At 38.4% G+C, this 12,471-nt stretch overlaps 1 protein-coding gene across 3 annotated transcripts in view; it reads right to left on the reverse strand.

The window, feature by feature from the left end:
* The window catches only part of NELL1 (neural EGFL like 1), a 723,728-nt gene that overhangs the window by 19,070 nt on the left and 692,187 nt on the right, over positions 1–12,471 (reverse strand). For all 3 annotated transcript variants that reach the window (XM_054585996.1, XM_054585995.1, XM_054585994.1), the window contains one exon: positions 10,897–11,090. In XM_054585996.1, coding sequence (XP_054441971.1) covers positions 10,897–11,090 — 194 coding nt within the window. The remainder of the gene's footprint in view (positions 1–10,896; positions 11,091–12,471) is intronic.

Below are 12,471 nucleotides of genomic sequence, written 5' to 3' on the forward strand. Positions count from 1 at the left end.
CTTCATGACTTTGCCAGGGCATGACAGTTGGTTAATTGTTTGTGCATCCATTTCATTATTCATCTCCGTGATCTCCAATATAAAAACACTGCATTTTCTAGAATCAAATAAACCTACAATCTTTCCATCTACCCATGTGAAAAATAAAGATGTCTCCCCTAGGCCATGGACAAATTTATGAATGAAAGAGCCACAGATGGGTATCTATGAAAAGAAGCTGGGCTGTAACTAAGATTTAGGGATCAAGCCCAAAGAGAAGACCGTTTTTCACACTGGGTTTTTGTGGTCTGGATAATGCTGGAGAAACATGGTCTGTAAACAGTTCAGCAATCATTCTGTGACTAATCCATTATGTGGTCAAAAGGTGCACAAAATCATTGTCACTGCCAAGGAAGCATGCAGCCTCTAAACAAAAGCCCAAATCCACTTGTGCTAGCCTAACCTTATCTTTGAACTCCATTCTGCTGTAGACATGTTTCTAGGCCTTATTTTTCCATTGGTATGAATCACTAGTAATTAACCTGGTATATTAACTCTCAAGGGGAAAGGGGCCTTTTAAAAGAATTTTGACCCTGCTTCTTTGAAAAGGAAGCCTCGACCCTTTGTTGGCTTGTGGAATTTGGTTTTATTATTTGAATCATCAAGGATACGATTAAAAAGCCAGTACCTTATATCCCAACTTTGATTTAATTTCTTAGTTTCGAAGATAATGTCATTGTAATAGTCAATTTGGATGATTAAGTACCAGGGATTTTTTTCTTATCAAATTAGAATAGAACAGAAGAACTCCTACAACTTCTGGCAGAGGATGTAACTGATGGGCTTGTCAACTCCCATGACTACAGCCAAATTACAACTAAATTATAGAACAACCACCAGTGAGCTCCACCTGGAGACTAGCTAAACAGAAGGCCTATAGCTAAAGATTTAAAGAAGAAACCATGGCAAGAATAGTAGGTGCAGTGAAGATGTAGGATGGGAAGGTCCCACAACCATGGTGTGGCAATTAAGAGTTAGGAGGTATATCTCAACTGCAGAGGTCCCCTCTGAGGAGCAAGATGTCCCACCTTCCCATTGAGCTCCCCATCTGGAGCACTCGTGTTAGGGAGAGGTGTCCCCATAGCATCTGACTATGAACACTAGTGGTATTGCATCCAAGTGAGATGAAGGGCTGCTGGAGGACAATGTGCCCTATTGAGGGCTCTGTGCATGGACTTGCTCACTCACAAACTCATTCTGGGCTCTAGTGCAAGGACAGGAGCTGGAGGTGGTGGGGGGTGGGTGCTTGAGTCAGGTCACCTCTCTCCAGGGATGGAAGTGCTAGCAAGCACCATCATTCTTTCATTGAGTACTCCTCCTACCTAGCCAGCTCAGTGAGTATGGGCACCAAATCTGTGTTCTCCATTAACCTGGCTAACACCATTCTCCCTGACCTGGTGATTCCCAGAGACCCTGCCCGACTCAACTCACATGATATGCCGAACGCCTTCCAGGGGCTCTTTCACATAAGCAGCCTGTCTTGGTTTGCACTATGGACCTCCCTAAAATCTTTCAAAGGGCCGCAAACCCCAAACAAGCAGTGGCTGGCCTCTGTGTTCCTTGTATCTCTTGCTAAGTACCCCAAGCCTGGCACTAGTGGCAACCAGCCTTGGTTCACAGCAACAGACTCTCCCAAGTGCAACCAACACCAGCAAAAGTGGTAAACAGCTGTAGCTTCTACTGGGGTGTACCAGGATAGGCATAAGTGGCAGATGACATTGGCCTACACAGGAGCCCCTTCCAACAGGCCCCAGAATCAAAATACCTTGCAGCTGGCTTCAGACCATATCAGAGCACTACCCAGCCAGCTCCACAAGTGACACATCCAAGGAGTGAATGTGGCTGACACTACAGTCCTACTAAAGTGACTCCCAGTACATGGGGTCAGCCCTTCAAATTGGCATCTGCTTTAGTCAAAGTAATCCCTCACAGCCAGTCAGCCCTGATGGTCAGTCCCACCCACAGCTATTCCAATAACAATTAAGTCTACAACAGGAAGGCACACACAATCCCCACAAGGGACACTCCTGGAGCACCCAGCTCAGGCGAACAGGGAAACTGTGCCAATAGGCCCCACAGGATGCCTATGACATAAGGCCACTCTGCTAAGACTGAGAGACATAGGAGATCTACCTAATACATAGAAACAAACATAGGTGGTAAACAAAAATGTGGAGACAAAGAAACATGCCCCAAATGAAAGAACCTGGAAAACTTCAGAAAAAGAACTAAAGGAAATAGAGGCAAGCAATCTACCAGATACAGAGTTCAAAACAGTTTATTGGGATGCTCAATAAACGTAGGGGAAGAATAGATGAACTCAATGAGCACTTCGAAAAAGAGATAGAACCCATAAAAAAGAACCAGTCAGAAATGAAGAACGCAATAACTGCAATAAGAATACACTACGGGAACCAACAACAGATTAGATAAAGCAGAGGATCAAACCTGCAATCTATAATACATAGTAGCAGAAAACACCCAAGTGCAACAGCAAAAAGAGAAAAGAATTTTTAAAAGAGAATAGTTTAAGTGACCTCTGGGACAACTTTAAGCATACAAATATTTGCATCATAGAGGCACCAGAAGGAGAAGAGTTGGAGCAAGAGATTGAAAACCTGTTCAAAAAATGACTGGAAACTTCCCTTACCTGGCAAAGAAGATAGACATAAAAGTGCAGGCAGTACAGAGGGTTCCTAAAAAGATGAACCCAAAAAGGCTCACACATCATAATTAAAGTGCCCAAGGTTGAAGACAAAGGAGAGAATCTTAAAAGCAGAAAGATAAAAATAGTTAGTGATGTACAAAGGAGCTCAGATAAGACTGTCATCTGATTTTTGAAAAGAAATTGCGGGCCAGAAGGGATTGGTACAAAATATTTCAAGTGATGAAAAACAAGGACTAACAGCGAAGATTACTCTACCCAGCAAGGTTATCATTAAGAATCAAAGAAGAGGTAAAGAGTTTCCCAGACAAGAAAAAGTAATAGGAGTTCATCACCACTAATCCAGTATTACAAGAAATATTAAAGGGGGTTCTTTAAGTAGAAAAGAAAATAAAAATATGAATAAGAAAACCGAGGTTAGAAAAAAAATCTCATTGGCAAAGGCAAACACATAGTAAAAACAGTGGATCAACAGACTGTAAAGCTCACACAAATGTTAAAACACAAAGATGGGTAGATCATGTATAATTAAAATAATAAACTAAGATATACACTTAAACACACACAAGAAATAAAAAATAAAGACAAAAACATAAACAGAGAGGGAAAGATTTAAAAATGTGTTGATTAAAGAATGTGTTTGAACTTAAGTGACATCAACTTAAAATATACTGCTGTAAACATAGCTTGGTATATATAAATTACAAAGCAAAAAATCTAAAAGAGATTTATAAGAAATAAAGAGAAATGAATCCAAACAGAACAATTTAGAAAGTCAACAGCATACAAGAGAGCAAGAAAGAGTATAAGAAAGGGACAGAGAACTACATAAGTAATCAGAAAAACAGTAAATAAAATGGCTAAAACTATATACTTATCAATAATCAATTTAAATGTCAAGTGAACTAAATGCTCCAATCAAAAGATATGGGTGGATGAATGGAAAAAACCAAGACCTGTACTTATACTGCTTATGAGAGATCCACTTCAGATCAAACAAAACAAACGAATTGAAAGTAAAAGGAAGGAAAAAGGTAATTTTCCTTGCAATTGAAAATGAAAAAAAAAGCTGGAATAGCAATACTTGTGAGACAAAACAGACTTTAAAAGTGAGCTATAACGTGAGACAAAGAAGGGCATTTCATAATGATAAAGGGATCAATCCAACAAATGGATATAACTCTCATAAACATCTACAAGCCCAATGAAGGAGCTCCTAGATACATAAAGCAAGTATTGATAGACATAAAGAGAGAGATGGGCAGTAACAAAAAGTCACAGTAGGGGACTTTAACACACCATTGACATTAATGGATAGATAATCCAGACAGAAAATCAACAAGGAAACAAGGCCTTATTGTCAGAATACAGCAAATGCACATAATTGACATTTTTATGACACTTCACCCCAAAGCAGCAGTATATACGTTCTATTCAAGTGCACAGAGAAGATTTTCTAGGTAAGATCACATATATTAGGCCATAAAACAAGTCTCAATAAATTTAAGAAGACTGAAATCATATCAAGCATCAGAGCACAATAGTAAAAAATTAGATATCAATCACAAGAAGAAAGCCAAGAAACACACAAACAAGTGAGGCTACGTAACATGCTACTAAACAATGAATGGGTAAACAATGAGTTCAAGGGAGAAATGAAATAAAAATGAAAACACAATGACCCCAAATCTATGGGACACATCCAAGGAAGTTATAAAAGAGAAAGTTATAGCATTACATATTATCTCAGGAAACAATAGAAATCTCAAATTTACACTTAAAGAACTACAAAAAGAACAAAGAAAGCCCAAAGTGAGTAGAAGGAAGGAAATAATAAAGATCAGCAGAAATAAAAGTCTAAAAAAATAAATAAAAATGATCAATGAAACCAAGAGTTGGGTCTTTGAAAAGATAAACAAAATTGATAAACCTTTAACCAGGCTCATAAAAAAAGAGGGGACCCAAGTACCGGAAATTATAAATAAATGAGAAGTGAAAACTGACACCATAGAAATACAAAAAAATGCCCTGGATGGTGTGGCTCAGTGGAGTGAACGCTGGCCTGTGAACCAAAGGGTCTCCAGTTTGATTCCCAGTCAGGGCACATCCCTGGATTGCGGGCCAGGTCCCTAGTAGGGGGTGCACAAGAGGCAAACACATATTGATGTGTCTCTGCTTGTCTTTCTCTCTTTCCCCTTTCTAAAAGTAAATAAATGAAATCATTAAAAAATACACAAGAAAATGAGGAAAGGCTGCAAACAATTATATTCCAAAAAAATGGAAAATCTAGAAAAATGGATAAATTCCTAGAAACATACAATCTTTCCAAGTTGAATCAGGACCAAAAAAAACCAACCTGAAGAGATTGATAACTCTTAACCAAATCAAATAAGTAATTTATAAAAAACGTTCCCAGAAAACAAAAGCTCTGGACTAAATGGCTTCACAGGTGAATTTTACCAAACATTCAAAGAAAAATTAATACATATTCTTCTCAAACTGTTCCAAAAAATTGAAGTAGCATGAAGACTCCCAAGCTCAATACAAGACTAGCATTACATGGATTTATAAAAAGGAGACAAAAACACTACAAAAATGTTTTATACCACTAACCTTGATGAACATAACTGCAAAAATGCTCACCAAAACATTAGCAAACCAAAGTCAGCAATACATTAAAAAGAATCATATACCATAATAAAATGGGATTTATTCCTGAAATATGACTGGATCAATACCCACAAATGAGTTAACATGATACATCAAACAAAATGAAGGACTAATCGATAAATACAGAAAAACACTTGACAAAATCCAACACCCGTATATGATTTAAAAAAATAAACCTCTCAGCTTAGTTGGAATAAGCAGAATATACCTCAGTGTAATAAAGGTCATGAAAAACCCACAGCTAACATACTCAACAGTGGAAAGCTAAAAACATTTCCTTTAAAATTAGGATGAAGAGAAGAATATTCTCTTTTACCTCTTTTGTTCAACAAGGTATTGGAAGGCCTAGCTACAGCAATCAGCAATGAAAAAAATAAATAAATAAAAGGCAGTTGAAATGGGGGGAAAAAAGGCAAAACAGTCATTATTTGCAGATGACATGATATTATCATAGAGAACCCTAAAGAATCCACCACAAAACTATGAGAATTAATAAATGAATTTAGTTAAGTAGAAGGATGCAAAATGAATATTTGGAAATCAGTTGAATTTTTATACACCAATAACAAACTATCAGAAAAAGAAATTAAGACAACAATCCCATTTATAATTGCATTAAAAAGGATAAAATACCTAGGAATAAATTTAACCAAGGAAGTGAAAGACCTGTACTTGGAAAACTATAACACATTGGAGTAGGAGACTGAAGAAGAATCAAATAAATGGAAGGCTATAAAGTGCTCATGGGTAGGAATAATTAACATCATTTAAATGTCTATACTACCCAAACACTAGAGATTCAATGAAATCTTGTCAAAATACCAATGGCATCTTTCACAGTACTAGAACAAATAATGCCAAAAATTATACGGAACCAGAAAAGGCCCAAAATACCCAAGGCAATCTTGGGAGAAAAGAACAAAATTGGAGGTATCACACCACCTGATATCAAATTACTGCACATCTATAATAATCAAAACAGCACAGTACTGGCATTCAAAACAAACCCAGAAATCAATACAACAGAATAGAGAAAGCAGAGAGTAAACTCACACTTACATGATCAACAAATCTATGAAAAAGGAGGCAAGAATACACATTAATACAATGCAGTTAAATCAGTCTATTCAATAAATAGTGGAAAAACTGGACACATATATGCAAAAGGATAAAACTGGAACACTTTTTTTAATTGTTGTTCTATTACAGTTTGGACTAAAGACTTAAATGTAAAGCCCAAAGCCATAAAATTCCTAAAAGACAATATTGGCAGTAAACTCTGACATTGCTCTTAGCAATATTTTTGTGGCTATGTCTTCTTGGGCAAGGGAAACAAAAGGAAAAATAAACAAATGGGAATACATGAAACTAAAAGATTGTGCACAGTAAAGGGAACCATCAACAAGACCAAAAAAAACCCTACTGAATGGAAGAATATATTTGCCAATAATAAATCCAATAAGGGGTTTATATTCAAAATACACGAGGAACACATGTAGCTTAACACCAAAAGAAAAAAGAAAACAAAATCCAACAACAAAAATCCAATTACGAAATCAGTAGAGGAACTGAATAGACATTTTCCCAAAGAGAATATACAGATGGGCAATAGAAATAAAAAGATTCTCAATGTTACTATCATTAGGGAAATAAATGCAAATTAAAACCACAATGAACTATTACCTCAATCTGTCAGAATGGCTATCATCAATACATAAAGAAACAAGTGTTGGCGAGGAAGTGGAGAAAAGGGAACCCTCATGCAATGTTGCTGGGGAATGCAGATTGGTGTAGCCACTGTGGAAAGCAGTATGGAGTTTCCTCAAATAATTAAAAAGAGAACCATATGAACTAGCAATTACACTTCTGAGTATTTATCTGAAGAAATCCAAAACACTAATTCAAGAAAATATATGCACCCCTATATTCCTTGCAGCATTATTTACAATAGCTAAGACATGGAAGCAACCAAAGTACCCATCAATAGATTACTGGATAAAAAAGATGTAGTACATATATACAATGGACTATTACTTGGCCATAAAAAAGAATGAAATCCTGCCATTTGTGAAAACATGGATGGACCTAGAGGGTATTAATCTAAGTGAAATAAGTCAGACAGAAAGAAAAATAACATAATTTTACTTATATATGTAATCTAAGAAACAAAATAAACAAGAAAACAAAACAGGTTGTTTTTCAGGAGAGGAGTTGGGAGATGGGTGAAAAAGGAGAAGGGATTAACAAATGCAAATTGCCAGTTATAAAAATAATCACAGAGATTTAAAGTGCAGGACAAGGAACACAGTCGATAATAGTGTAATAGCTTTGTATAGTGTCAGATGAATTTTAGGCTTATCAGCGTCACCAATTCATAAGGTATATAAATATTTAAATAATAACTATGTTATACACTTGAGCCTAATATGTGACCTGTAATTAAAATATATTAAATTTTTTAAAAATTAGAATAGAACACTTTCACCTATAAATAATGGAAATAAGGAAGGTCACACATAAATTCTTTTTGGGATTATTTACAGAATGTGATTTAGGGGTCTTTATTCAGCTCCTAAAATAAGACCTTCTTCACCCTCTACCACCTCTTAGGAGATATGCTGTTAATGACTAATAAATACAATTGGACGAAAAATATGTCTGCAAAGAAATCTGCCTAGTACTTTATTCATAAGGGTATACTAGGTGCATTACATGAACAAAATAGGATTAAAAGTACCTGTGGCAACTTCAGTCTAATGTGTTTGGAAATGCCCCACCTGGTTCCAGGGACTATAGCCTCGCCAACAGGCAAGAGGGACCCAAGGCTGGAGCTAATCAAGAAGGCCTTGGGAAAACAGGCCACTGAGGAGACCAAACCTGTCCCCTGCCTGCCTCACATCATTCTGCTTGGCCCTGTGATGGTCGGTTGTTGATGATGAGTAAGTTCTCTCTTGAGGAAAGACAATCTAAGACAGACATTGTCCAGTACGGGCAGTGGGAGAGGAACTTGGGGGACACAGATAGAGGGCAAAAAGCCCCGCACCCTTTGGGTTGGCTGGGACAAGGGCAGAGTCCTCATTCTATCTGACAGAAGTCTCCTTATCTCTTGATGGCTCTGCCCCACCTGCCTGGCTCAGGCTTGTAACAATACTAAAGGTAGGTACAGTCCTTAACTGGATCAGGCGGTTCCTGGGAACAATCAGGCCTAGAAGTAAGTTCCTCGAAGCATGCTTTGTTCTTCCCTCAAAAGCTATGATAACTGGCTCATACTGGGAAGGGGATTTATCTTATTCATAGACCCTGACCTGGGGCAGATCTTGTGTTCCTTCAATTGTTATCTATGAATCTATATTTGTGTTCTGTAAATATAGCCTTTTGACATTGATGAGCTTTGCTTCCATACCCCTGTGCATATGGTTCTCAATAAAAGCCTTTGGACATGTGGGTTCGTGGGTTCAGGGCCTTCTCCAATAGAGGAAAGAGCTATGTCCCCTCTCCTGGCAAACCAATAAGTGTTTGCGATGACTCGTGTTTATTCCCCATCTGTGACAACCCCTGGGTGGGCTCTGTGGGATTCAGAGCTCTGCTCCCTCCTCTGATGGTCCTGGACAGTAACCCTCAGATCCAGGAATGCCCCGTGTGGCATTCCCCCCGCGACACTAATTCTCTTAAGACTTCAAAGAAACTTTACCAGTGAAAGTAGAACAAGTCAACTTGGGCTGCTTGAATAGTTTAGCACAGTTAATTAATGAAGCCCTGGGAAAATGTCAATGATTGGTAAGTTCCATGCTTTATCATGGGCTTAAATAAAACCAAACCAAACCAAAAAAAAACAGTAAGAAATTTTGTTTTTACCATAGCCAAGACTCAACTAAAATTTTTTTGCCTATTCCAGGGCCCAGGGATTCAGAAAGCCTAAAATGGATATGGGGTCAGATTGTGATCATTCTCCAAAGTTTAGGAAAACAGTATTTTCTAGAAAATAACTAGTACAGAAAAGTATCCACATTTTGCTTGATGAACGGAGACCTGCCAGCCTCTTCCATAAGTCCTTCTCAACTATTCTAACTCACAATGAGTTTTCCTTCTTTTAAAAGCTTTTTTCCCTTTGAGTCAGTGCCACATAGTTAAATATTGTACTTAATAACTTGAAGACTTCCTGAGGGAATGTCCCATACAGTCATTCACATAGCACTTTGTTGAGAGTTCGAGCTCAGTCAAACTGGACGGACTGATTGCTTAATTGTTTTCACATAAACCAACTATTTCACCTACAGATATCACCTGTAGAGTGTTACAGGACATGTGGCAAGAAGAGAAAACTATGAAATTTGGGGCAAGAAAGTAGAATTCAAGTCCTAGCTTAAACATTGATATCTTAAGATATTTAGGATACAATACTTGCCCTAACACTTAGAAACTTGGCTGAACTATATTAAACGTGATGCTGTTTTTAAATTACAGGGTTCATGGAACATACGAGGTGGTCTGAAAATGGGGGCATTGGACTGAAGTTTGTATGTGTTGAACTAGGTTTATGTATAAGGGAAAAAATGGGTGTTGTGGGGTCATGATATAAAGACTGTCTAATACAGGTCTCCTAAGTCGGTGCTCCAGGCCTGTTGGAGATGTGGCAGACTAGATGGCAGGTAAATGAGTTGGACCTTTTTAAGGTTCATTTCAACAGTTTCTAGGAGGCCCTCTGAATTTCTCAGGAGACCAGTTCTCTAAGAGGCTACTAAGCAAGTAATTTCTTGTTTCCCAGGCCCATAAAGCCCAAGATTAAACAGTCTCATCTGAAAAGACATAACAATACAATGTAAGAGCTACAGCAAAGCACTATCAAAGGAAAATGAAGAGGCAAGATCAACAAAAGATGAAATAAAGCACAAGGGAATCAAACACTTTGATAGGCTCATTTTGCAAAGCATAAAGCAAAACCAGTCAATGACAGAATTTTATTCCATAAGCATTAAACTCACTTCCAAACAACTTAATGTGAGGAATAGCCTGGCATTGAAAACAACAAAGACATCATTTACCAGAAGGCCTCCATATCATCATTGTCATTTGATGATAGGGAGGTTGGCCTGTCTCTGACCACTGGATGCAAGTCCCTGAGCCTTGCTTTTCTGGATGATGTCACCACCAAAGTGAGCAAGTTCATACAGGTTATGATTTCAGGCAAAGAGTAGTTTTAATCAGCAAGTCTGCATAAGTGTGGAATGAGGGATCATTTAAGCTCTCACCCAACCAACTTTAAGGGCACTGCAGCCTCTCAGTGGGAGGACTTACTGGCTTCTCTGCCTGTGCTTAGCAGTCGCTTCCCACACCCACACCTCACTTCTCACTAGAAGCAGGTATGCCTGCCACTCAGCACCATCATTAGCTGAAGCATGGATGAGGACAGGAGAAGCCCTTTCAGGAACTACAGAATACCAGTGAGTCAACAAGCTGGGGGAAAGAGGTGGGGAGGGAGAGAAAGTACAGTCACCATTTCAGCGGCACTACACCAGTCTTACCTTGCAGGAACAGACAGAACACCTGTCTCCTTTCAGGGTCCACACCTGCCCATTGCGCTTCAGTCCTCCATCATGGGGGCAGTCCCCAGAGCAGGAGGGCCCAGAGGGACAGAGGCAGTCAAAGCCCCCTGCCAGGTTGATACAGGCAGAATCATTCCAACAGGTGTGTGTCCGTAAGGCACATTCATCAATGTCTGCAATAAAGAAAGCACAGAGCTCTTGAATCTAGCCAATGATCAGGAAATAATCATTTACAACAGCATTAATTAACATTTTTGAGCATTTACCCTGAGCCAGGTACTGTGCCAAGCTGTTCACATGTATTACCTCCTTTACTCTGCAAGGCAGCTCTGTGTTGGAGGATCTGTTCTTATCACTACTGTGCAAATAATGGAGCTGAGGCTCAGAGAATTATTAAATGATTGTGCCCACTGTCATACAGCTAATGAGTGGCAGGTCTGAGATTCAAACTCGCCTCTGTTAAATTCCAGTTACTAAACTATCTAGTAGCAGCTCTAAATTAACTTTAGAATATTCTCAAGAACTCTACCGCCCAGAGACCATAAACACTGCTAATCCATTAAGGGTGTACATACACCGTTTGGAGATCTGAGTCTTTTAGAAAAGGTGTGACTAGATTAGCCACTGAGTAGGAGCGAGTGGGTAACCAGGGCAGTCCTGAGCCAGGTAAACAGCCTGCAGATTCTGGGGCCAAGGATGAAAAAAGAAGGAATAATCCTTGGGAGAAGCTTTTCTAATCAAGCCTCACCCTCCTAGTAGCCAGCAGCATTTTTACCCCATAAGAATACATCCCAGAGCTACAGTAGTGTATGGCATGGGTGTTGATGAAAGGCATATATTTTGTTGTTTTTCATTGATATCCAAGTATGGAGAGGAAACATAAATCCAATCAGCACTCCTGGACATTCTAAGCTCAAGTGACCTTAACAACAATCCAAACACAGCTGTCCAGTCCCAGCGGGCAATCTGTTCCCTCACAGGACAGCCAATTCCATCAATGAATTACTCTTTTAGAAATGTCTTCCTTGAATTGAAATGAAACATATTAACTGGTAGCTTCCACTTCTTGGTAATAGTTCTGAGAGCACTCAAGAAAAGTTTACTTGGTTTTTCTTATTTATGGCAATTTTGATGTTATTTGAGGACATTGGTCATTTGTCTGAGTATTCTATTCCACTGATCAATCTATCATCATGTCCTTCAAATACCTTTCAGATGACAACATGGTTTCCAATAAGTTTTTACCAAAAGTTTGCTTTGCACAAGGTTATTTGCATACTAGGTGTTATAAATGTTCCATGGCATGTAAGACGTTTTCTGCGTGAAGGTGATAAGGAGGAGCAGGAGTACATACAGGTAACTACTGGTAAGTCATAATAAGAACAGTGTAAATTAACTTATCCTACAGCCTAAATTTCATGTGAAATATGTATAAGGTTGCAAACACTTGCTTAAGCATTATGGACTAAATTAAGGAGAATATAACTGTTATTGGCATTTCCCCTTAAAGTGTTCAAAGCAATAAAATGCTTAAAAGCATAATATCAATTTTAC

The sequence above is a fragment of the Pteronotus mesoamericanus genome, unplaced genomic scaffold (assembly GCF_021234165.1).
Source record: "Pteronotus mesoamericanus isolate MK-2021 breed Mesoamerican mustached bat unplaced genomic scaffold, CSHL_Meso_final contig_90, whole genome shotgun sequence".
NCBI lineage: Eukaryota > Metazoa > Chordata > Mammalia > Chiroptera > Mormoopidae > Pteronotus > Pteronotus mesoamericanus.